General features: G+C 36.8%; 1 protein-coding gene across 18 annotated transcripts in view; it reads left to right on the forward strand.

Annotated features, from left to right (window-relative positions):
- The window catches only part of MTHFD2L (methylenetetrahydrofolate dehydrogenase (NADP+ dependent) 2 like), a 185,462-nt gene that overhangs the window by 77,507 nt on the left and 80,171 nt on the right, over positions 1-27,784 (forward strand). For 16 of the 18 annotated variants that reach the window (XR_002522068.2, XR_002522065.2, XR_002522066.2 and 13 more), the window contains 2 exons: positions 7,098-7,250; positions 8,640-8,747. Coding sequence is in view for 13 of the 18 variants with exons in the window: in XM_021938529.2 (XP_021794221.1) it covers positions 7,098-7,250; positions 8,640-8,747 (261 nt within the window). In the remaining 5 variants the exon portion in view is untranslated. Of the gene's footprint in view, positions 1-7,097; positions 7,251-8,639; positions 8,748-9,834; positions 9,954-27,784 lie in introns of all 18 variants that reach the window. The other 2 variants (XR_004182781.1, XM_031664501.1) reach the window with 1 other exon arrangement.

The following is a 27,784-nucleotide window of genomic DNA, read 5'->3' on the forward strand; positions in this document are numbered from 1 at the left end:
GAAATAGTCATCATAGTAAGTTTTGCCCCCCAACCCCTACAATATAGCTGCCTAGCTGTTCAAGTACTATTTGTTGAAAACACTTTCCTTTCGCGTTGAATTACTATGGCATTTTTGTAGCATTCACATTTTATAAGCGTGTCTCTAAAGCTGGGCTCTCTTTTCTTATTCCATTGATCTATTTGTCTGTTCTTATGCCAGTATCACACTGTCTAGATTGCTGTAGCTTTGTAGCAAGTCTTGAAGTCAGGTGTAGTAAATCTTCTAACTCTGTTTTCAAGATTGCTTTGGATATTCTAAGTCCTTTAAATCTTCATATACATTTAAGAATCTAACAAAAAACCATATAGGATTATGATTGAGAGGATTGCAATGACTCTATAAATCAGTTTGGGAATTGACATCTTACCATTATTGATTCTTCCAATCTATGAACATGGTATGCCTTTTATTTATTTATGTCATTTGTCAGCAATCTTTTGTAGTTCTTATTCTCAAATTTTTAAAAATTTACTCCTAAGCATTTTATGATTTCAGCTATTGTAAAGAGTATTTAGAATATTTCATTTTTCTGAGAGTTACTGCTTGTATCAGGAATTCAATTGTTTTCTAATATTGACTTTGTAATATTGCTTAATTCACTTTATTAGTTCTATTAATTGTTTTATAAATTTTTAAGCACGCTCTGCATAAACAACTATGCCATCTGTAATCAGAGAGTTTTACTTTTTCTATTATGATCTGTATGCCTCTTTATTTTTTCATTTTCTTCTTGCACCCACTAGGCCCTCCAACAAAGCATTAACTAGAAATTGTGGGAGTGGACCTTATTCAGATCTTGAGGGAAAAGGTTCAGTATTTCAGTATTAAGTAGGATGTTAACTGTAAAGTTTTTTGTAAATGCCTGTATCAGATTGAGGACTTAAAAATTTGTTTCTCCTCTGGTGAACCACAGGTAGAATCTCTGGTAAGTTCTCTTATCCTTAGATGAGCTCCTTGGGATTTGTTTCCTGTGTGTTTGTTCAGGGGTCATTCAGAGATACAGAATTTGTATACAATGCATGGGTCTCCTCTCTGTGGCTTTCTCGTTTCCTGGATATACTGCTTCAATTTTCAACTATGATATTAGCCCCAAACTTCATCTTTTGATTTCTTAAGCAAGTAGGACTGAATATTTCTGTCCCAATTCTAGCTGTCCTGTGCCTAGAAAAGTTTTTAAAGTGTTTCAGTGATTTTTTTTCTTTCAGCTATCTACTTTCCTCTACATCTGTTTGTTTTTAGTGACTTTCCTTTTTTTTCAGATAGTTGTTTTTGTATTTTTTTCAAAAATGATTTTACTGAAGTTTGCAGTTGTTTTCTGTAAGAAGTTTAGTCCAACATAAGCTACTTCATAATCACTAGAAACTGAACCTATAGTTTTAAATAGTGTGGTCAGAATTGTCCTCACTGATGATAAGTTTAGCCTAAAGCTGCCTCCTTACATATTTCAGTTCAGCCTAAAGGTTTTTCTGCATATTGTGAACTATACCAAGTGGAGGTGTAAACCAGTCGTGGCCCACACCTGTGCCAGTCACTGAGTTTTAGTCAATCAAATGTAGCCAGCTGCACGAACCATGTTCAAATAAGGCAAACACTGAGCTGTAACCAATCCAGTTGTTTCTGTACCTCACTTCTGATTTCTGTGTATCATGTCCCTTTTTTGTATATAAATCTTCTTCTACCATGTGGCTATGCTGGAGTCTCTCTGAATCTGCTGTGATTCTGGGGACTGCCCAATTCATTAATTGTTCATTGCTCAATTAAACCTCTTTAAATTTAATTTGGCTGAAGTGTTTCTTTTAACAGTGAGAATGTGGTATTTAAGAAAACGTTTGAAAGAAGGGAGGGATTTAGCCCATGTGACAGTTCTTTTTCAGAAAAGCCTTCCAGGCAAATAGAAAGCTATAGCTAAGGTGGCAAAATGCCTCATATTTTCAAGGAACATCAGTTTGATGTATACTAACAGCTTGATGCTCACAGACTGAGAGGAGAGTAACCAGTGATGGAATTAGACACATAGTTATAGTTTTGGTGCAGTAAAAATCATGTAGAACCTTGTTTGCAATTGTTAAGGTAATAACATTACAGGGTTTTGAGAAAAGCAGTGTGATCAAATATGCATTTCAAAGGTATAACTCTATTGCTGTTTTGTGAATAAATTGTATGGTTGCACATATAGAAGAAGGAAACTAATTAGGAAGCTGTTTCAAGAATTGACAGGAATAATAATGTTCACTCAAAGTAGAGTAGTATCATGAACATGGTGAGACTGATAAAGTGCTAGATATATTATTATGAAGAAAGCCAACAGATTTTCCAATGGTTTGGTTGTTAGGTGTAAGAGAAAGAGGGATATCTAAGATGACTCCAGATTTTCTTGGCAAGTAGCATAGAAGGATGGGTTTCCCATTGTGAACCCTGAAAATTTGAGACAAGTCTCAGTTTATTTTGCCAAGGTTGAAGACAGGCATCCATGACACAGACTCAGAGTCCTGACAACATGTGCCCAAGGTAGTTGGGCCACACCTTGGGTTTATACATTTTAGGGAGACATGAGACATCAATCAACATATGTAAGAAGTACATTGGCTCCATCCAGAAAGGCGGGGACAACTTGAAGTGGGGGAGGGAGTCTTCCAGGTCACAGGTAGGTGAGAGACAAATGGTTGTATTCTTTTGAGTTTCTGATAAGCCTTTCCAAAAGAAGCAACCAGAACATGCATCTATCTCAGTGAGCAGAGGGATGACTTTGAATAGAATGGGAGGCAGATTTGCCCTGAGCAGTTCCCAGCTTGAATTTTCCCTTTAGCTTAGTGATTTTGGGGGCCCAAGATATTTTTTTCACACCGTCTACTGAGATGGAGTAGTTATAAGTGAATCAGTTTAAGACAGACTGTGTCCTAAAAAGCTCACATTCATAAATGATAGAGATAATTAAACAACTAATATCATTAACTGAACTAGTGTGCTAAGTATTTTTTATAGCCATTCCATGGGAAAACAGAGGAAAAAAATATTATTTCTATTTGTGATCATTTCAAAAGGGAGCAATTGATCAATGCATTGAAGAATGAATAGGATGTGAAAAAAACTGAGAGGAGAGAATTACTAGTGAAAAAAATCATCATGAGCAATAACAATGCAGAAGTTAATGGTAAGGGCTTGGGAAAAGGACATGGTTTGGTGTGACTAGAGTGCAGGGCATGTGATGATGATGGTTGGTAAAGGTATGGAACACAGAGAAGAGGCTATAGGAAGAATAAGCTAAAGGACACAATGTTTACTATACTGATGAGCTTGCACTTATCCAACAGATGTGGGGGAAGTGGAAGGTGGTATTTTTAAACAGTAATGTAAAAATCTATAGGTGGAAAATAAGCCAGTAATTTGTTTGTTCCTTTTTTTTCTGTTCATTGTCCAAAGGTAATTAAGCATATTATAAATAAATCACGAAAATATGTATTCAGTGGCCAGGTGCAGTGGCTCATGCCTGTAATCCCAGCACTTTGGGAGGCCGAGGTGGGTGGATCACAAGGTCAGGAGTTTGAGACCAGCCTGGCCAATATGGTGAAACCCCGTCTCTACTAAAAATACAAAAATTAGCCAGGCATGGTGGCACGTGCCTATAGTCCCAGCTACTCGGGAGGCTGAGGCAGAAGAATCTACTGAACCCAGGAGGCAGAGGTTGCAGTGACCTGAGATCACACCACTATACTCCAGTCTGGACGACAGAGTGAGACTCTGTCTCAAAAAAAAAAAATAAAAATAAATAAATAAATAAATAAATAAATAAATAAATAAAAACCCATACAAAATGTATATTCATTCAGCATAGTAAATCTACAGTGAGGTCCCTGAAGGTATTATATCTAAGCTGTTTTATTGCAGTGGTTCATATTTTGATTTGATGAGTTCTGTTTTTCCTATCATGATTTAATGACTTTTCATAACTTTAAATAGAAGGGGGAAAAACACAAAGTGAATAAAACCAGTTTTATCATTCATTTGGGTAAGATGTTAAGTGGTGTGTCGTTTACCAATGTATCCTGTGAATCAAACATGTTGTATAACTGTTGTGAGAAAATTGATGCTATTGAGTCTCGCGATTGTTTTTTCTGTTCAAGTCATGTGCCCCAAGGGTGAGATTTTGGGAGACTTTTAGTAACAGTCAGTCACAAACAGGAAATGTATTTATTTCTCTTACTCATATAACAAAAGGAAGTAGGATTACCTGTAATCCTAAATGTAAAATGGTTGATGCTTTTTTTGTATGTGTTTAGACAAGTATTCATCTAGGAACAGTGTTATATTTGGAGCCCTAGGAGAAACAATACATTTCTTGGGATATTTTAGAGCTATCAAATGTCTTATTAGGAGTTGGGAGGGATGCCTCTGTGATTTTAATTTTTGAATGGTATTTAAAATGATTAATATTTATTATGACTTCTCTATAATACAAAAGGAAAAACTGATCTTAAAAGGATATGGATTTAAATTCTGGATTCTTAGTAGTAATGTGAGATTGACTGTAACTGCTTGAGCTTGTCTTTAAAATGGGCATGATCATATCTTTTTTACTTTCATCCCCAGTAACTATGAAGATTAAAAGGAAATTGATATAAAACTAATATAATCATTGTAAAGCACTTTTTAAATGTTAGAGTAGTTCAGATTGTTGCTATATACTGTATACTACATAATAATAGGTAGATCTCTCCTGGAAAAAGATATATGTTAGATTTAATATACTGCTGAGATAACAGAGTTACATAAAAATGATAAATGAATTGGTTTTCTTGACTTTTGTGACCTTCACTTTTTTCATCTACTCATATGAAGCTCTTTTCCTTTTAGATTCAGGTTTTATGAATCCACTGTACCTTTTGTATGTCCACTCATCTGTCTTTTAAACTACTAATACTTAAATACTTAAGACAAACCAAAATGGTGATCTGAATTATGATCTGGGTTGAAGTTGGCATATACAAGAGGACAGATCTGTACCACTAGTCTCTAATTCTGGCTTCCAGATTTTCAGATGCTTACACTTCTTCTCAAGTATTTCAGCTGGTGTGTGAAATGAAATATTTGTTATAGCTTTAATGTTATTTTCCCTGAATGGGAGCGCAAACAATGGTAGATGGCAAAATTCAGTGTAATTCAGGCTTATTGTTTGGAGAATGGTTCTTAAAATCTACAAAGAGTCCTTGTTGAGTTCTTTTCAATCAGTAGCACAGCCCATGCATATATTTGCCAGTTTTGAACTTAGAAATAAACTAATTTGAGTCCTAGCTGAAAATAGATACTTCAAATATGGTTGTTTTTCTTTTCATATGTACAACTTTTCATTTCATTGTAAAAAATATCCATGTGATGAAGATTCTGCATGAATGATAGGTGATTTAAAAATGATTGCACTTAACATCTTACCCAAATGAATGATAAAACTGGTTTTATTCACTTTGTGTTTTTCCCCCTTCTATTTAAAGTTATGAAAAGTCATTAAAAAGACTTATCATCATCATCACCTAGATTTTTTTATAAAAGAACCACTATTTTTGCCCTCATGTAATAAGTTAAATATGTATTCTTTTAAAAGTTTGACTAGAATCTATATGATGATCTTCTAGCTATAGAGAAAATAGATGGAGGCCCTGCTAAAACATTATAGACTGAATGCAGTTATTACAAGTGAAAAACTACTGAATGAAGAGACTTTCCAAAGACTCAGTTTCTATTTGAATAAGATTCAAATGAATACTTTTATATATTTAAAGGACTTTTGTCCTTTAAAATTAATTAATTAATTAATTAATTATGGTTAATTGACTTGACTTATAGTAAAGTAGCAGTAGCACACTTTTAGAATACAAAATATATAAAGCCCAAGGCATAGCTTTTTGAAAAGTTTGAACTTGGACTTTTATAATGTTTTAAGGAATTATGTCTAAATCGCATTATATAATGGCCAAAGAAACTTTTACATAGAAAATATACTTTTAATATATTAGGCACATGGCTTAATTGTTAGGTTAGTGGTAAGTTAAACTACTCTGCATAGAGTAATAGGAGGCTGTTTTATATTTCTATACTTACTTTTAAAAAATGAGATGACTGGCATCCCATATTTCATTTGATGAGTTTATTACTCAGGTTGTGTTATTTTTCTTCCGTATAGCAAATCGTAGTAATATTTTTTGTTTTACTGTGACAATGCTTTAGAGAAAAGATGTGTGTGTGCACATGTTTTATATTAACTTTTTTGTTATGTCATTTAAGAGGAAGCTATAAACTCGTGATGTTATGACTATTCTTAACACTAACAAACCCCTTTTAATCTCCAGAGGTCAAAGTATTTAATAGAAGGTTATTAGTAGAACTGTCTTGTGTCAGAGAAATGTGGATTCAAACCCTGTAAATATACAAACTTACTGAAACAAAGACATGACACCTGGCTATTACCAGATCTTATTGGTATTTTTTAATTCACAATTTTTTTTTTTTTTTTTTTTTTTTTGAGACGGAGTCTGGCTCTGTAGCCCAGGCTAGAGTGCAGTGGCCGGATCTCAGCTCACTGCAAGCTCCGCCTCCTGGGTTCACGCCATTCTCCGGCCTCAACCTCCCGAGTAGCTGGGACTACAGGCGCCTGCCACCTCGCCCGGCTAAGTTTTTTTTGTATTTTTTAGTAGAGACGGGGTTTCACTGTGTTAGCCAGGATGGTCTCGATCTCCTGACCTCGTGATCCGCCCGCCTCGGCCTCCCAAAGTGCTGGGATTACAGGCTTGAGCCACCGCGCCCGGCCCACAATTTTTTTTCTTTCACTGGTCTAGCCACTTTAACTCTGGAATAGCATATACTCCAGCTGCAGTTCATTACAGCTATCAGTCAAGAGCACTTTGGCCTACTATTTTGGTGGCAAATAGTAATAATAATAGTGACTTTACACCTTTCTTGGAACTAAATTATAAGTGATGTGGCTTTAGATTCTCAGATTTCATTTTTCAGACTACCAAATAAATAACGATTTTAAAATTAGACAAATTTTATTTATTTTTCAGACCACGTTGATGAGCGAACGATATGCAATGGAATTGCCCCAGAAAAAGATGTAGATGGATTTCATATTATCAATATTGGAAGATTGTGCCTTGATCAGCATTCTCTCATACCTGCCACTGCCAGTGCTGTTTGGGAAATAATAAAAAGAACAGGTTGGTAACTTGTGGTCTGCAGGACATGGATGCTAGGTGCTGAGCTGAGCATTTGTGCACTGAGACTTGATGGGACCACCTCAGTCCTGTAGAGTGGCAGAAAATCATAAGCCATAAAACATCAGTCTATAGAGAGATATAAAATTATAGAAGTCAAAACATAATCCAATCCTGGCTAACAGGGTGAAACCCCATCTCTACTGAAAATACAAAAAATTAGCTGGGCATGGTGGTGGGCACCTGTAGTCCCAGCTACTCAGGAGGCTGAGGAAGGAGAATGGCATGAACCTGGGAGGTGGAGCCTGCAGTGAGCCGAGATCACACCACTGCACTCCAACCTGGGCGACAGAGCAAGACTCTGTCTCAAAAACAAAACAAACAAACAGAAAAAAAATCCAAAATAAAATAAAATGAAGAACATTAGCCAGGCTATATATAACTGCAGTTGCAACTTATAGGAAGTGAATTTTCCACATAGTGGTGGTATATGTCTACCTTTAAAATATAAACTTCATGCATTATGATGAAAACTTTTCTAAAATATATTTTTCTGTACCTTTAAAAATATGTGCTGATCACATAGTTATCATTTCTATTGACTTGGGTTTTCATTTTAAACATTTACTCTTGTACTGTACTGGATCAGGTAATGCTCTTACAGTGTATACAGATGTTTACCTCTATGTTAATTAACCCAAATTGCCTTATATGTTAATGATTTTCCTACCTCCATCATGGTTACTTCTATTTTTGGCAGCATTTTCTCCTTTCTAATCTGTTTTCTGAGAAAGAAAAACTTCCAAGAGAAAACTGATCCTAGAATCATACTCTTACAGTGTTAGTATTGGAAAATCCTTAGTTCTAACTTCTTTGCTTTACTTCTGAAGAAACTTAGTGGAAAAGAAGTAGAAGGTTCTACAGGCTTTATTTTTTAAATCTTTCTAAGTCTGTAAGTTTAATGCTTCTTTCCTATGGAGTAAAATGCATGAGCTTTGTGAAAAATGCCTGTTTTGTTCCAGTGTTGCTCAAAATTTGATTGCCAATTAAGTTTGACATTGTTGTACTTTGCTTATTTTATAATTAGCGGTTAACATATGTTAAGACTCTACTCTTCTAACTCTTAATGTGAATCTCAGTGTTTAATAGTAACTTAACGTCAACTTAAGAATGTCTGTGTTTTTTAATGAGGACATAATCAGAGAAGTGCCAAATCAAAGAAGCATAAAATGAATTATTTATAAATAATGAATGTGCTCATATTATAGATAAGCCACATAATAATTCAGATTCAATTAGAAATATTTAAAAGAATGTTTCAGTTGACTGTACAAATGTTTAATTTACTTCTTGTTATCAATTCTGTATTTAAACCTAACTCTGTATTTTAAGGAATTCAGACGTTTGGAAAAAATGTGGTTGTGGCTGGAAGATCCAAGAATGTAGGGATGCCCATTGCCATGCTTTTACACACTGATGGAGAGCATGAACGGCCAGGAGGTAGGTAGGACCTTGCAGATTCTACACTCTCTCTCAATGTTCTTCTTACATCATCAAGAAAACACTTTTGATAATGCAACTTATTATATTTGTGGGTTTATGCAGTTCAAAGTCTCCTTTATTCCTCATTTAGTGATATGAGAGTCTTGAAAGTGACTATAGGAATTGCTGAAAATATGTGGCCTTTTTCTCTATTTCTTTTCTTTTGGCTATATGTACTTTGTCTAAATAATTAATGATCAGACATTAAGAAAGGTGCAAAGCTACTAGATACAAAAAATTCACGTGCCTCAGGAAATAGAAAACAAGACATCTCTTGGATGTAGAATTCCTATAGTGGCAAGGTCTTAACACTTTAGAAATTAGCTAGTTAGTTTATTTTACAGACAAGAAAGCTGAGGCTTAGAGTTGTTATCTGATTATATAGGTTAAACAAATAGTCATTGTCCTATGAGTAGTAGTGACACTCCAAGTCACTGACAAAGCCCAGGAAGATGTGTTAGCCTTAGAGAACATGCAGCCATTCCAGGTGTTGGTCATCTGAACATCATCCCAAGACCTTGGTGTCTTCAGCAGCCTAATAGCTAGATACAGAATAGCTCCCCAGAAATGTGTGGGGGTCTGTCCTACAGACCCTGACCCAATGATGGATGAATAAAGTACACTGACACACAGATATTCTGCTTTGCCAGTCCAGCTGAGCATCTGGGCCGCTTACAGACTCCACGCAAATTGCTGTAAACAGTTTTGACTGTGATCTCAATCAGTCAGCAAGACTTGCATTTATTCAGTAAAGATTAATTGACAAAGGCTTGAGTCAACACCACCAGAGTATAATTGACATTGTGGACTTCCCAAGTAGAAGGCAATTAAGCACCCACGTTAGATCAAAGGTTAGTCTTAGGACCACACGAGTAAACAAGCTAGTTAGGTAAACTCTCCACATTCCTTTGTTTCTACTCTAGTTTACTTAACTAAAGGTAAGGGGACAAGGTTGCCTTCAGACAGATTTATTACTGAAGTTATGTAAACCCTCAGACCTTCCAAGAGGGTTTGTGGCTATTAAAACTAAAATTTTTCCCACCAGCCTTACTGAACCACCACAGAGATGGAAATGGGGATGGAATGAAAAGGAAATCCAGCAAAGAGGTGATGGGGCATTGTTCGTGGTTGTCTGAGCCAGTGCTGTGGGAGGAGGGCACAAGGGTAATTCACCTCATCACTGTCTGCTAAATTCTGCATCTTGTTCTAATCTAGGTAAAACACCAAGTTCATGTTCTTAATAGAAGTAGTTATTGGTCTATCTATGTGTTAGAGACGTTTTGTACTTTCTTTACCATTTATTACTTCTCATCTTTCTCCCCCTAATTTTTGATACAGTACTTCATTGGTTTCTCTAATTCCAAAGAAGAGGATGGGCTACTTTTTTGCTTTCTAATATTTAACCAGAATGATCAACACCTATGTGCTCATCATGTACAACACATGCACACATGCATGCACATATACAGCATATATAGATATAGAGATTTATTATTAACCTTGTTGAATTCGAGTTTCCTGATCTCAAACTTGCAATAATACTTGTTTTAGGATTTTGATTGACATGATACTACAACATAATTTTTTTTTTTTTTTTTTTTTTTTGAGACGGAGTCTTGCTCTGTCGCCCAGGCTGGAGTGCAGTGGCCGGATCTCAGCTCACTGCAAGCTCCGCCTCCCAGGTTTTACGCCATTCTCCTGCCTCAGCCTCCCGAGTAGCTGGGACTACAGGCGCCCGCCACCTCGCCCGGCTAGTTTTTTGTATTTTTTAGTAGAGACGGGGTTTCACCGTGTTAGCCAGGAATGTCTCGATCTCCTGACCTCGTGATCCGCCCGTCTCGGCCTCCCAAAGTGCTGGGATTACAGGCTTGAGCCACCGCGCCCGGCCATACAACATAATTTTTAAAACACAAAGCCCTGTAGAAAAATAATCCCAGTAATAACATCTAAAATGATGATGACACTTTTGAATATTATTTTCCCTTTCTATGCCTAAAGAGCTAAATATTGCCAGAAATCAATACATATATGTATATGAATCACAGTAAATTAAGACTTGATAATGACTCCAGATAACTTTAAAAAGCCTTAGTTTTGAAGAGCTCTTAGATAGCCCAAATCCAGTGATATGACAGTTTTCATGGTACACATCTCCAAAGTTGCATTCCTAGTTTCACTGTTCACTTCCAGCTTAGTCTATTGTTGCTTATCTCTTTCTCTCTCTCTGTATAATAAAGATATTGATTCCTATTTGCCTTTATGTAATAATTTCTGTGTCTTACCTAAGCAAGGTGCATTAGTCTGTTCTCACATGACTGTAAAGACATACCTAAGACTGGGTAGTTTCTAAAGAAAAGATGCTTAATTTGCTCACAGTTCTGCAGGCTGTACCAGAAGCTTGGAGGCATCTCCTTGGCCTTTATGAAGGCCTCAGGAAGTGTATAATTGTGGCAGAAGGCAAAGGGGAAGCCAGTATTTCTTATGGCTGGAGCAGGAAGAAGAGAAGAGGGAGGTGCCGTACACTTTTAAACAACCAGATATCATGAGAACTCACTGTTGCAACAACAGCACCAAGGGAGACGGTGTTAAATCATGAGAAAGTGCTCCCATGATCCAGTTAACTCCCACCAGGCCCCACCTCCAACACTGGGGATTACAATTGAAAGAGATTTGGGTGAGATTCCTGCTCCAGTCATATCACAAAATAAAACAATCATTAATGTTTACCTAAGTAAACTATTTCTTCTTGGAAAATTTTGACCAAGAGCCAATTAGCAGGGGTTTTTTTTTTTTTTTTTTCATTTGCAACGTTGTTTTTATCTGTAACATAACAAGCAACAGTGTATTGCTCCGTGATTTGCTCAGTACTTTCTCTTAAACCATCCTAATTAATTCTCAGTAATTCTAGCATATATTAATGTTATTCCCATTTTACAGCTAAAGGAAATGAGCTTTAGAGAATTTAAAGGACTCATCTAAGGCCATGCAAGGAAACAGGCATTCTGGGGAGCTGGGTTCTGACTTTGTAGTTAAGAGGATAGACATGGAGTCAAACCCCCTCCATTATCAAACCCTGTGACCTTGAGCAAGTCATTTAATCTCTGTAGGCCTCCCCTTTCCTCATCTATAAAATGTCAATAATATTAATATCTCAACTTGGTTATTGTGAAAAGTAAATGAAATATTAATGTAAATTACTAATTACTGTGCCTAACATATAGTAAGTTAAGTAAGCTATTGGTGCACGTAACTGTGGCAATTACCATTATTACTATTATTACAGTTAAGTCAATAATAATCTGTAGCTGTTCTAACTATGGTGTGTGAAGTAACATGATCTGAGATTAATGATGTGATTTTTACCTTTATTTGAATTTTATTCTCTTCTGGTGGATTTTGTATTTGCATTTTTTGGATCATATCTGATCTTTTCTGTAAAAGATTGAATAAACTCAAAATTTATAAAAGTTTATAATGTATTTGATTAGAAATAGGACATCATAACTATCCAAATATTACTTTACAATGTATTTTTAATAGGCATCAATATATTGCATGCTAATTTCTTGATAAATTTCAATCTTGAATTATATATTTGTCTATAAAATACCTATCAAAATTAATTTACTTCTTTTATATGCAATTTTAAACTAGGTTATCCTGTGAATTAAACATATTACTTTATTTTTTATCATCTGTGATTTATTTATAGATACATACATATGCAGTAAAAGCAGTAAAGGAAGCATTAGAAAGATAAACACAAATTCATGGTGGCAGTGACCTCTGGGGAAAGAATTATAGGATAAAATCATATATACTTTAAAAAGTATTATACTTTGTGTTATGAAATATTCTCATTTGAATGCATGTTAAAATGGAATAAAAGTGGAATAAGTTATAATACTGGTTACTTAGAAACCAGATAATTAAACTTACCTTTATTATAGTGGTACCTGGTTGCCGTTAGAATTACAGTATCTAAAAGGTAACAAATTATACTAAAAATGATATTGGAAGATTTGCAACATGGGTGGTTTTTAATCTCATGCATATTTAAGAGGAGTATGATGACATATATTATTAATGTAATGAATCATTGAGAGCTGCTTACTGAAGGTTTGGAGTCTGTGGGAAAGTTAATATTTCAAACATGCATGTCTGTTAGGGCAATAATTATGGGCAGTGACTCCATGTGCATTGTTAGCTAATGAAGATAATGAAGGAGGATTAACTCGGCAAATGCATATCTATAGAACTTGTTCTAATGACACTCACAATGTTGAGCATTCAGCTCACACTGTGTATTTATTTCTTTGCCAGAAGACATGCAGAACCCTAATGATTCATTTTTGTCTTAAAGCCAAAGGTAATTGTACTAGAAGAAAAATGGCCATAGTGTAATTTAGCTCGATTAATATGTGTCTACCTATGGCTAGCTTTTAGTTTTGTATTAAGGACATGGATCCTAGCTGTTTTTTGAGTATTTTTTTTTTTTTAATTCTCCAAGGGCTTGAAATATTTAGCGGAGTGAGAATGTGCTAAAAATCTTAAAGTAAAGGGGTAGTGCTGACACTCAATACAACAAGGAGGCAAGGAAGGAGTTACCTTCTGGTGAGAACAGACTGTCACAGAAGGCTTTGCAGAGGATGTAGCACTTTAGCTGCTATGTAGCTTATAGAGAGTAGGTGAGAGATGGTTCCTGTCCTCCCAGTGCTATAGTCTTGGTGGTGGTGATGGGGGAGCAAGGGGATATGATATACAAGCATGGGTAATTTAAATTTTATATAGTCAGTGGCACAAAATAAAATTTGGCATCCCCAAGTAAACATTCTATGTGCTTCTTAAAACTCATGGCTAATTAAGGTAACATAAAGAGAATGAGCTCCACTAATTATTAGAATGTTTGAGTACCATTGTGACCACCTATAGATCATTGTATATTTGTAATCAAACACAAGTCCAGATGCTCTCTGCTTGCATAGTCCGATTAACAATAGCAAGACCTTGTAGAAAGACAGTAACTTTATTAACCAAAACTAGTAAAAAAAAAAAAAAAAAAAAAAGAGAGAGAAGCCGCCAGATTCCTATCCAAAGTAACTGCTCTGATTTGGGGTGGGGTGGTGGTGGAAGGCAGAGATTTAAAAAGGGAAAACTTGATAAAGCAGGCATGCAAGAATTGGGCAGAGTAAATGTCTATGTGTCTTGTTCTGATGGCTAACTTGGGTCCCAGTCCAGCTGGAACATGGGCTGATGTCATTTCAACAATGACTGGATTGTTAACTAGTGGCCTTGAAGTAACCTCTGGAATTTTGCGGCTGGGTCTCCAGACTTGGTCTATCTGTCTCAAGATTAGCTCCTGGAATTTCTAAGAAGGCACATAATTAGATATTAGCATATGGTTAGATAGATATGAAGGGAGGATATACCATAAGAAAGGGAGAGATGTGGAGTCTTTTTAAGGCTAAGGAAAGGCTTCTGCAGTTTTCCTCAAGGTTGTATCTTGAAACCCAAGAGAAAGAAAAAAAAGTTAAAAATACATTTTAAAGTTAAGCTGCCCAGTTGCATTTTTTTTTTTTTTTTACTTCTTTGTATGTAGTCATCTACCAGTTTCACTTTCTTTCAGAATGAAAACTGAATACCATTGGTTTTAGCATAGTGTCTTTATTTTTAGATTTAAAATGGGGAAGTAAGAAAGTCTCCAATTTCTCTAAAACATTTTTTTTCCCTTCAAGATTACAACGTGCCATAATGATCAAGGCATTATGGTTACTAACTGTCATGAGAGGATATAGAATCATATTTTATTTCCAATACTTTTATTTTAATTTTGAATTTTTATTTTTGAGACAGGGCCTCACTCTGTCACCTAGACTGCAGTTAATGGCATGATCACGGCTCACTGCAGCCTCAACTTCCTGGGCACAAATGATCCTCCTATTGGGAGCACAGTTGTTGGGACCACAGGCGCACACCACTGCACCCAGATAATTGTTTGTATTTTTTGTAGAGATGGGGTCTCCTTATGTTGCCCAGGCTGGTCTCGAACTCCTGAGCTCAAGCAATCTGCCTGCCTCAACTTCTCAAAATGTTGAGATTACAGATGTGAGCCACCGCACCAAGCCTCATATTCTTAGAGTCAGTTTCTCTCGGCATACTTTTATTTCTAAGTAGGACATGTCATCTAATTAGGTGAGATTTCCTTAATTAGCCACAACATGGAATTGTATGCTGCTCCTTTGACTGAAAAGTTCTGGCATCATTGGAGTAACATTGATGCTGGCTCATTTTTAAAGAGTATTTTTAAAGAGTAGGGCCAGCAACCACCTGGTTTTGCTTAGAGTCCAGTGGGTCTGGTGTTGTTCTTGATTTCATCCAGCCAGTACTCATCTAGTACTTATTCTCTGGGAAACACTGTGTGATACAGCTGCATCCCACAGAAAAAGACTTAGTCCTGCCTCTCCAGAAGTTGACAGTCTGAATCATCAGGATTCATCTTTGCAGTGGGTGTTTTCTGAAGGCACTGCCTCTGCATTGGCATTCAGTTTTCACACTCGAGCTGTGCTGCTACAGCAACTTACTCTATCTCAGGTAGTTTTTCTTCAAGAGGCACCCTATCTAAATGGAACATGATAATAATTTTGCCAGTTGAATGCCTTCCCTTTGTGAGAATTAACCCCAGTTGTGAAAAAGTTTTGTTTGTTTTTTTTTTTTCCCCAGCCTGGAAGTTTTATCTCCCACCTACAGGACATAATAACACAGTAGTGGAAGCTTGAGGCAGTGCAACGTGATGTGAGTGGTATGTGTGATTAAGCTCAGCCTGGTGGCAGGTTGGGCCAAACTCTTTTAGGTTTCAAAGAGAGGAGCCAAATAGGAACGCCTAGGAATGCAGGAGTCATGCAAAGTGATCACACCACTGAGACTGACACTCTTAGTCTTATTGGCAGTGGAGTGGAGTGGGATGTTTGCTGCCTCTGAGGAAGGAACCATTGTCTAACTGGGGCAGGGGATGGCAAGTATTTAGTCTCTGCCACTCTCATCCCACTACCCCCAGCTTAGAAGGAAAAGATGTTGGGGATATTATGTTCTGTGATGTCTCTACGTTGATTAGACTTTACTGCATTACATATTTGAATTTGGGTAGTGGAAGACTGTAGAAAAGACCAAATGATAGTTCTATTCTCATTTTCTAAATCGAATAATAGAAGCACTGTTTCATTTTCAGTGTCTTCTAAATTCAGCCATTTAGTATCTGCACAGCACTGCACCTGGAAATTATGTATTATTATCAGACAACTGGGACTATTACACTGTTGAAAAGAACAGTAAAGCTTATTTTAAATGGAGAGTGGAGTCCAAATCTTTTTCTTTCAATTCCTCTCTTTCTCCATGACTTCATAGTATTGTAGGACATTTTTCTTAATTCAGCTAAAAGCCGAGTTCTTGTCACACAACCAGGAAAAATTAGGTTTGTGGACACATAAAAGGGTGAGAAAAATGGAATTTACTGAGTGAAAAGGAAAAACTCAGCAAAGTGAGAAGGATTCCTGTTAACAGGCCCAAATCTCACCAGTTGAATCCCAAGTTACCACCCAGGAAAAGAAGAGGCCAGACTCCTCCCATCTGCAAACGACATGAACTTCCATGGCTCCAACCCATTCCCCCAGAGCGCCACCCAGTAAGAGGTTCTCCAAGGAGCCCTTTTTGCTTGGCTGATTCATTTCCCCCTCTAAAGTACATCTAACTGCCGTTAGAATGAGGATAGTGATAAGGGCAAAGACTGATCTTAACTGCTTGCTGCTGAGAGGGGGTGCTGTTTTGAGGAAATGTCAGTCCAGTCTGCCTCAGAAGCTTATCTAAGGGTCCCCAGCAGAAGAGGCCATTGTATGAGGCTCCAGTTGCATGACCGTTTAGAGTTTGATGGCCTGCAGGGGAAAAGCGATAAACTGGATTATTAGAAAACATGTATCAAAACAAAACAAGTGGGGGCAAGGACAGCTCACAAATTCTAGACCTTTTACTGGTTTGCACAGGGAGAGTGAGGCCAAAAGCCTGACATTAAAAAACAAAAAACAAAACAATACAAAAACACCCTTTAAGTTCTGGGATACATGTGCAGAACATGCAGGTTTCTTACATAGGTGTACATGTGCCATGGTGGTTTGCTGCACCCATTAACCCGACATCTACATTAGGTATTTCTCCTAATGTTATCCCTCACCTTGTCCCCCACCACCCAACAGGCCCTGGTGTGTGATGTTTCCCTCCGTGTGTACATGTGTTCTCATTGTTCAACTCCCACTTATGAGTGGGAACATGCGGTGTTTGGTTTTCTGTTCCTGTGTTAGTTTGCTGAGAATGATGGTTTCTAGCTTCATCCATGTCCCTGCAAAGAACATAAATTCATTCCTTTTTATGGCTGCATAGTATTCCATGGTGTATATGTGCCACATTTTCTTTATCAAGTATATCATTGATAGGCATTTGGGTTGGTTCCAAGTCTTTGCTGTTATGAGTAATGCTGCAATAAATATATGTGTGCATGTGTCTTTATAACAGAATGATTTATAATCCTTTGGGTATATGCCCAGTAATGGGATTGCTGGGTCAAATGGTATTTCTGGTCCTAGATCCTTGGGGAATTGCCACACTGTCTTCCACAATGGTTGAACTAATTTACACTCCCACCAACAGTGTAAAAACGTTCCTATTTCTCCACATCCTCTCCAGTATCTGTTGTTTCCTGACTTTTTAATGATCTCCGTTCTAACTGGTGTGAGATTGGTATCTCATTATGGTTTTGATTTGCATTTCTCTAATGACTAGTGATGGTGAACTTTTTAAATATGTTTTTTGGCCACATAAATGTCTTCTTTTGAGAAGTGTCTGTTCATATACTTCACCCACTTTTTGATGGGATTGTTTTTTCTTTCTTGTAAAGTTGTTTAAGTTTCTTGTAGATTCTGTATATTAGCCCTTTGTCAGATGGATAGATTGCAAAATCTCCCATTCTGTAGGTTGCCTGTCACTCTGATGACAGTGTCTTTTGCTGTGGAGAAGCTCGTTAGTTTAATTAGATCCCATTTTTCTGTTTTGGCTCTTATTGCCATTGCTTTTGGTGTTTCAGTCACGAAGACTTTGCCCACGCCTATGTCCTGGATGGTATTGCCTAGGTTTTCTTCTAGGGCTTTTATGGTTTTAGGCCTTATGTTTAAGTCTTTAATCCATCTTGAGTTAATTTTTGTATGAAGTGTAAGGAAAGATTCCAGTTTCAGTTTTCTGCATATGGCTAGCCAGTTTTCCCAACACCATTGATTAAATAGGGAATCCTTTCCCTGTTACTTTTTTTTTTTTTTTTTGGTCAGGTTTGTCACAGATCAGATGGTTGTAGATGTGTGGCATTATTTCTGAGGCCTCTGTTCTGTTCCATTGGTCTATATATCTGTTTTGGTACCAGTACCATGCTGTTTTGATTACTGTGGCCTTGTAGTATAGTTTGAAGACATGTAGTATGATGCCTCTAGCTTTGTTCTTTTTGCTTAGGATTGTCTTGGCTATACAGGCTTTTTGTTGGTTCCATATGAAATATTTTTGTGTCTAATTTTGTGAAGAAAGTCAGTGATAGCTTGATGGGGATAGCATTGAATCTTTAAATTACTTTGGGCAGTATGGCCATTTTCATGATATTGATTCTTCCTATCTATGAGCATGGAATATTTTTCCATTTGTTTGTGTCCTCTCTTATTTCCTTGAGCAGTGGTTTGTAGTTCTCCTTGAAGAGGTCCTTCATATCCCTTTAAGTTGTATTCCTAGGTATTTCATTCTCTTTGTAGCAATAGTCAATGGGAGTTTGCTCATTATTTGGCTGTTTGTCTATTATTGGTGTATAGGAATAGTTGTTATTTTTTCACATTGATTTTGTATCCTGAGACTTTGCTGAAGTTGCTTATCAGCTTAAGGAGATTTGGGGCTGAGGTGATAGGGTTTTCTAAATATATAATCACGTCATCTGCAAACAGAGACAATTTGACTTCCTCTCTTCCTATTTGAATACCCTTTATTTTTTTTTCTCTTGCCTGATTTCCCTGGCCAGAAGGCCTTTTCTGCATCTGTTGAGATAATCATGTGGTTTTTGTCTTTGGTTCTGTTTATGTGATGGATTCTGTTTGTTGATTCGCATATATTGAACCAGCCTTGCATCTCATTGATGAAGCCAACTTGATTGTGCTGGATAAGCTTTTTCATGTGCTGTTGGATTTGGTTTGCCAGTATTTTACTGAGAACTTTCACATTGATATTTATCAGGGATGTTGGCCTGAAATTTTCTTTTTTTGTTGTGTCTCTGCCAGGTTTTGGTATCAGGATGATGCCGGCCTCATAAAATGAATTAGGGAGGAGTCCCTCTTTTTCTAGTGTGTGGAATTTGCACATGAGATGGGTCTCCTGAATGCAGCACACTGATGGGTCTTGACTCTTTATCCAATTTGCCAGTCTGTGCCTTTTAATTGGGGCATTTAACCCTTTTACATTTAAGTTTAATATTGTTATGTGTGAATTAGATCCTGTCATTATGATGCTAGCTGGTTATTTTGCCCATTAGTTGATGCTATTTCTTCATAGTGTTGATAGTCTTTACAATTTGGTATGTTTTTGCAGTGGGTGATATTGGTTTTTACTTTCCATATTTAGTGCTTTCTTCAGGAGCTCTTGTAAGGCATTTACTTGTCTGTAAAGGATTTTATTTCTTCTTCTCTTATGAAGCTTAGTTTGGCTGGGTATGAAATTCTGGATTGAAATTTTTTTTCTTTAAGAATGTTGAATATTTGCCCCTACTCTCTTCTGGCCTATAGTATTTCTGCAGAGAGATCTTTTGTTAGTCTGATGGGCTTCCCTTTGTGCCTTTGTGGGTAACCCAACATTTCTCTCTGGCTGCCCTTAACATTTTTTCCTTCATTTTGACCTTGTTGAATGTGATGGTTATGTGTCTTGGTATTGCTCTTCTCTTGGAGTATCTTTGTGGTGTTCTCTGTGTTTCCTGAATTTGAATGTTGGCCTGTCTTGCTAGGGTGGGGAAGTTCTCCTGGATAATATTCTGAAGAGTGTTTTCCAACTTGGTTCCATTCTCCCTGCCACTTTTAGGTATAGCAGTCAAACATAGGTTTGGTCTTTTCACATAGTCCCATATTTCTTGGAGGTTTTGTTCCTTCCTTTTCATTCTTTTTTCTCTAATCTTGTCTTCTTGTTTTATTTAATTAAGTTGATCTTTAATCTCTGATATCCTTTCTTCTGCTTGATCAATCTGCTATTGATTCTTGTGTATGGTTCACAAAGTTCTCGTGCTGTGTTTTTCAGCTCCATCAGGTCATTTATGTTCATCCCTAAATTGGTTACTCTAGTTAGCAATTCCTGTAACCTCTTTTCAAGGTTCTTGTCTTCCTTACATTGGGTTAGAACATGCTCCTTTAGCTCAGAGGAGTTTGTTATTACCCACCTTCTGAAGCCTACTTCTGTCAATTCGTCAAACTCATCCTTCATCTAGTTTTGTTCCCTTGGTGGTGAGGGGTTGTGATCCTTTGGAGTAGAAGAGGCGTTCTTGTTTTTGGAATTTTCAGCCTTTTTGCGCTGGTTTTTCCTCATCTTTGTGAACTTATTTACCTTTGGTCTTTGATGTTGGTGACCTTCGGATAGGGTTTTTGTGTGGACGTCCTTTTTGTTGATGTTGGTGCTACTCCTTTCTGTTTGGTAGTTTTCCTTCTAACAGGCCCCTCTGCTGCAGGTCTACTGGAGTTTGCTGAAAGTCCACTCCAATCCCTCTTTGCCTGGGTATCACCAGTGGAGGCTGCAGAACATCAAAGATTGCTGCCTGTTCTTTCCTCTAGAAGCTTCATCCCAGAGGGGCCCCCGCCAGATGCCAGCCAGAGCTCTCCTGTATGAGGTGTCTATCGACCCCTGCTGGGAGGTGTCTCCCAGTCAGGAGGCACGAGGGTCAGGGATCCACTTGAGGAGGCAGTCTGTCCCTCAGCAGAGCTCGAATGCTGTGCTGGGAGATCCACTACTCTCTTAAGAGCTGGCAGGCAGGAATGTTTAAGTCTGCTGAAGCCGCACCCACAGTCACCCCTTCCCCCAGGTGCTGTGTCCCAGGGAATGAGAGTTTTATCTATAAGCCCCTGACAGGGGCTGCTGCCTTTCTTTCAGAGATGCCCTGCCCAGTGAGGAGGAATCCAGTGAGACAGTCTGGCAACAGCAGCTTTGTTGGCTCCACCTCAGTCGAACTTCCCTGTGGCTTTGTTTACACTGTGAGGGGAAACTGCCTACTTAAGCCTCAGTAATGACAGAATGCCCCCCTGCCATCCTGAACAAGCTCGAGTATCCCAGGTCGACTTCAGACTGCTTTGCTGGCAGTGAGAATTTCAAGCTAGTGGATCTTAGCTTGCTGTGCTCTGTGGGATGGGATCTGTTGAACTAGACCACTTGGCTCCCTGGCTTCAGCACCCCCAGAGTGAACGGTTCTGTCTTGCTGGCATTCCAAGCGACACTGGGATATGAGAAAAAAACTCCTGCAGCTAGCTTGGTGACTGCCCAAACGGCCGCCCGATTTTGTGCTTGAAACCCAGGGCCCTGGTGGTGTAGGCACCTGGGGGAATCTCCTGGTCTGCAGGTTGCAAAGAAAAAGCATAGTACCTGGGCTGGAATGCACCGTCCCTCACATCACAGTTTCTCATAGCTTCCCTTGGTTAGGGGAGGGAATTCCTCGACCCCTTGTGCTTCCTGGGTGAGATGACACCCCACCCTGCTTCAGCTCACCTCTGTAGGCTGAACCCACTGTCTAACCTGTCCCAATGAGATGAGCCAGGTACCTTAGTTGGAAATACAGAAATCACCCACCTTCTGCATTGATCTCGCTGGGAGCTGCAGACTGGAGCTGCTCCTATTCAGCCATCTTGCCAGTTACCTTCTTGTTACTGTTCTTAACTTAAAACTAAAAATTCCACCCTCATGAGCACATAGCAATGTTTAAAACACAATGCAAATGAGAATAGTGAAGAAAAAGGGGAGGGGAGGGCTGGAACTAAAAGTAGAGCCAAAAACTTCTACTAAAGATAGGCATATTATTAGGTCTGCATGGATATATTCCTACTGCCAAGCACGCTGCATTTTATATAATGGTGCTGAATGTATGTATGCTTAGTGAATTTATTTAATTGAGTTTAAACTAGATGTGCTATGATTGGGTCACTAATTTTATCCTGAGAGCTTGTTAGCAGGAAAATAAATGACAGTTATCCAATGAATTGTCTTTAAGATTAAAAATAAACATGTGCTCAATAAAAATAAAACACTTTTCTAACATTAAAACTAAAAAAGTATTTCTCCTGAGGGATTTTATAAACAGAAAACTATAAAATAAATTGAATAATATTCATAAAATGCTTGTTAAGTTAACAAAAGGGCCACATTTTATAGGGTAATTTCTTTTATCATTTAAGCATAGATTAAAGCTATTATTGGCAGCATTACTCTTACGTCACTAAACATTTCTTCTCATTCTCCGTTTCTGGGACATTCTTTGCCTCCCAACTTTTAAACCAGTAGTTCTCAAGCTTAGCTGCCCACTAGAATCATCAGGAGGCTTTAAAAATAGAACTGCCTATGCCCAACACAGATAAAAATTAAATCAGAATCATTAGAAGTAGAACCTGAGTGTCAGCAAGTATATTTTAGAAGACTCCATGGAAAAATCCCAGTGTGGTCAGTGTTGAGAATGATTTCTCAAGGAAACATTGGAATGACACCAGGACTTTTTTTATTCATAGCCAGTCCCTCAGTGGGCCTTTGCAGCCCTATGGCTTTAAATATCATTTCTGTCTCCTGTATGCTTTAGACCCATATAACCATGATGCACTTGAGAACTCCAGTTGCATGGCTAATACCCATTTCAATCTTATATGCAAACCTTCACTCATAATTTTACTCCCCTTAGTTTTCCCCATCTTAATGAGTGATACCATCAATTTTTCTGATTGATCAGTCAATCCTTGACTTCTCTCTTTCTCTCACATCCTTTGTCTAACATTAGCAATCTGTGTAAAATATGCCTGTGATATCACCACCTGGACTAATAAGATCCTAGTTGAGACAACTTCTGTTTCTCACTTGGAACACTGAAATATTTATGAACTAGTTTCCCTTCATCCACCCTTGTCCCATCTTTCATTCACAGTCTGTGTTCCACATGGTAGGTCTTGATCACCCATGTCTTCCTGTAACACCCATCACAACATGACACCAGAATAACATCCAGGTTCCTTACCATGATATGCAAGACCTTATATGGTCTGTCCCTGGGCTGTATCTCCTAAATCACTTTCTAGCATTCTCATGCCCCATCACTGCCCACTGCCCCACCATATCTGCTTTCCTGGAATATGTCTTATGTGCTCATGTCTCAGTGTCTTTGCACCTGATTTCCTTTCTTCCTGGAATACTTTTTTCCCCAAGTTACTTCCTTCAGGTTTTTCTCCAAATGTCACCTCAGGTTGCCCCTGACCACCTTACCAAAATTGCATTTAATGTCTATAGTAGAAAGCTTATTTTTAGTTTGTTTTTATAATTTATTTATTCATTGCTTAAAGTTGCAGTAGTAGCTTGCAGAGATAAAGAAATATTCAAATCTAGAATTTTTGGCTTCATTTGTCTAAAACAGAACTCAGGCTTGTTTTTTTCCATTGCTGTTCTGTGCATGACTACTGAGTTTTCCTTCCTGTGATTTTCTCTCACTGATTTCTCCTTTAAACCAGACCATGACATGAACTCAGATTCTCCTTATCCCGAGAAAGAGACAAAACAAAACTCTGCATGTGAGGTTCTAGCTCAGATTGGTTTGCCGTTTTGCTTTACCTCCTGATTCAGGATCAGGCAGGTGTTTGAAGATTTGCCTCATGGGAGGGAAGTTGAGACTTATTTTGTGTTTCTGTTGAAGACAGATCTAGAATCATGATAGAAGCAGCAAAAAGGTAGACTTTAGCTCTTATAATGAAGAAATTTCTTACAGTCAAGACTAAGTAATATGCTCTCCTCATATTTTTCTGGAAAGTAGTTTTATCAATGGGAAAGGATACCAAAAGTATATTTAAAGGGGAATTGAAGAAGCAAAACAAATCTGTACTCACATTAACAATCTGTCTTCTCTGACACCTTCAGCTGCCCCATGCCCTTCTAAGATGGAGTAAATAATGATGCTCTTGACAACACTGTAACTTCTACCTCCATCTAACATGAAGCCTAGCACACTGTATTATGATTCTTATTTGTGTATCTGCTTTCCATATGATAACAGAGAATTGTGTATTCTTGTTGCCTAGCATGATTCTAGTATGCTTTCTATAAATTTTTTTTTAGTCATGATTTTTAGTTCTTTATTCTTCAATAAAATGAATTATTTTCCAGAGAGAATAGTTAGAATGCTTGTGAAATCTTTCTATAATTAAAACAGAAGAATCATGTTTTCAGTGATGGCTGTAGAGTTGCAGAGGAAAACATCTTACTATAGGAGTAAAAGACACAGAACCCAGAGTTGAAAGCTGGCACATGGACAGTGCTACTCATTGCCAGTCTTACCAGGAACGTTCCATAGGGTCTGGTTTTTTAGTTTACTCAGCAAATAACTATTTCATTCTGCTCGGAGTGAGGCTAGAGAGCCACTGAAAAAGTATATGCAAGTTTTTCAAGGGCGCGGCCAAGACGCAACCAGAGAATCCTGTTTAAGGGATTTATAGGATCATTTATTGATTATTGAATAAATGAAGGTAGAGAATGGCCCAGAAATGTCCAAGAACAGTGAATTCCTCATTAAGGTAATTTCAAGCTCCCCCTCACCCACCGAAAAAAAAAATGATACTAACAAATGAAGCACATTGTGCTGTTTGTTCCAGCTTTTTTTTTTTTTAAATAGCAAATAATATTTGCTTCAAATTGGCATTCTGTGCTAATTACTAACAACTGTTTGCTACAATATGTTTTTTTTGCATAAACTACAGAGGTAATGATAGCCTAGAAAACTGCTCAGGTGAGTCCTAGTTGATAATTCTTGGTTGAATCTAGATTTTTATACAATAAAAAAACACATTTTGTGTCTCTATTAATTATTTATTTCTAAGAAAACTCTAAGATTCTAGAAGATAGAGTCTAAGTACAGAAGGCCCTCTGTATCTGTGGGTTCCACATCTGTGGATTCAACTGTCTATGATTAAAAATATTTAGAGAAAATAATATTAAAACAACAAAAATAATATAAAAATAGTATAAAACTGTTTACATAGCATTTACATTGTATTAGGTATTACTTATAATACCTAAGTAATAAGTAATCTAAAGATGATTTAAAGTATGTGGGAGGGTATGCATAGGTTATATGCAAATACTATGTTATTTTATATCAGAAACTTGAGCATTTGTGGATTTTAGTATCTGCCAGTGCATCAGGGGCCCTGGAACCAGTCCCTCCCAAATACTGACAGATACTGAGGGACAACTGTATTTTATTCTTCCTGTGTCTTAGAAACATATTATAAAACACTAGGCACAAAATAGTTACTTATAGACTCTGCTTATCTAGTTCTGTGTGATAGAAAATGAGGCCCTAGCGCACACTGTTCTCATATGCACTCTAGAAGGATATAACTGAGAGTATGGGAAAAAGTCATCTGAAGGTCAGAGATATGCATCATTCTTGAGTACCTGCTGCGACTTGCTAGTACTAGCTGCCATTGGGAAAAAGCTGAGAAGACAGAAAAAAAATAGGTGCAGCAAGCCAGAGGATTAGTTGAAGAAAATTAATGGACAATAAGAATTGAATATAGGAATGACAAGAATTTTCACATGCCAAGGAAGATGAGTTAAATAAGAATAGGTTTAACAGGAAAGCTAGGTGTCAGGACCAGGAACAGGCATTCAGGTGCTCACCAGCAAAGGTCAGAAGAGTCTGAGGTATTATTTGAACACATTTGCTTTTAGCTGTTTGGTTCACCTCTCTTCATCATCAGGTCTTCCGAATAACAGGCTGAATGCCTTTCTGTGGTTTGGTATTGGTATAGTCATAAACTCTGATCAATCAAGTTCAAATATGACTTTGATAAGTTTCCATAGACATCAACAGCCAAACTCACTGAGGAATATCAAGTTAACCTGATAGTATTGAAAAGGGAATGAAATTACCTACAAGGATTTTCCATGCAGATTGAAATTTATCCTGATATACTTTTCTTTTGCCTGAAATTTTACAGATTGTTACTTATATGTGTGTACAAATCACTGGATTTCATGTCTCTGTCAATTTCTTGATGAAATAATCAGTACCGATAGAAATGGGAAGTTTCAGTTTCATTTTGGTTTTGATTTTTTTTTTTTTTTTTGGTGGGGATTTGGGAGGCTCTCATTTGGAATTAGAGAACACTTGAGTGAGTTGTTAAGGTATTAAGGAACCTTTTCAAATGTAGGAGACCAGGACTAAAGCAGAGATGGGTGGGTGTTTTATAACTTTGATAACCTTGAGGTGGTTGTAAATGTATACTCGACATTCTTGATGGTTTATAGTGAGTGAAAGAAAGAGAATAACCAAGGAGACTTTTAGACTTTTACTGTAAATAACTGGGCAGAAGGTGGTACCAACTAAAATAAAAAAGGCTGCTAGTTGCCTCTCATTGTTCTTCCTTTTCAAAGTTTTCCTGATTATCTTTTATTTTTCCATATTAAACTTAGTATCAAATTACATACTTCCAAAAGTCCACTTTTATTGGACTTTAATTATATTTGTAATGAATATAGGTAGAATTCTAATCTTTATGATATTAAACATTCCTATCCAAGGACATGGTTTATCTTTCTAGTTTCTTGGTCTTATTTTGGTATTATTCTGGAGATTTTCTTTTACTACATGGATTTTGCACATTTTTTGTTAAGCTTATTTTAAGTATTTTACCTTTTGTACTGCTGTTATAATGGGGCCTTTTCTTACAATGTATTTTCTAAGATGTTATATATGAAAGCAATTTACTTCTGTATATTTGATTTTTACTTGATTAATTTATGGAATTATCTCAATGTTTCTTATAGTAGTCTAGTTTTTTAGATTTATCAAATACATTTTAACTTTTATAGTTTTTTTCTAGTTTCATTTGTTTATTGTTCTTTAATTTCTGAAGTTAAATGATTCATTTTATTATTTCTGTTTTATTTATATAATAATTTGTCCACAATTTTTTTAACATATTTATTTCTATATTTATTTTATAGGATCTAATATGAAATGTCTTCATTATAAATCTTGCTAAAACTTTTGCAATTTTTTTTTTATTTTGACCCAATAATTATTTAAAATAGAATTTTTAAAATCTTCCAATAGAAGGGTCTCTTTATGAAGGATATTTTTTCCGATTTTGTCAATAATTATAATTTTGTTGAGTTGTAATCAAATAAAATTATAGTCTATCCAATTATTACTTTTTGGTATTAAATTTTCTTTGTAACCAAGTTTATACCATTTGCATGAGAAGAAAATGTATTATTTTCTGCGTTTGATATAGTCATATATCTATCATTCGTTAAGTTATTGACATTTTCTGTATCCTTGATCTGTCATGAACTGAGAAAGTTATTCAAAAATAAATTAAACAAATACAATATATTTTGTTTCTATATGTATCTCCTGTAATTTCTGCTTATAAGAATTCTTTTTCTTATGTATTTATTATTTTTCTATCTTTATTTGAATCACTCTTTTACTTTATAATATGTGCTTCTTTGTTTTGTTTAGTGCTGACTTTTTGTTTGACAAAAAGCATTATTTTTTGGCATTTTCCTGCTACATGTTTGCTTTCAACATTTCTGAATTCTGAATAACGTTGTTTTATGTGTATAATATATATTGTACAGAATTAGCAAAACATATAATTAGATTTGACTTTGTAAGTCAATTTGAAAATATCGTTCTTTTACAT

Source organism: Papio anubis, chromosome 3 (genome assembly GCF_008728515.1).
Source record: "Papio anubis isolate 15944 chromosome 3, Panubis1.0, whole genome shotgun sequence".
In the NCBI taxonomy this organism is placed as follows: Eukaryota; Metazoa; Chordata; class Mammalia; order Primates; family Cercopithecidae; genus Papio; species Papio anubis.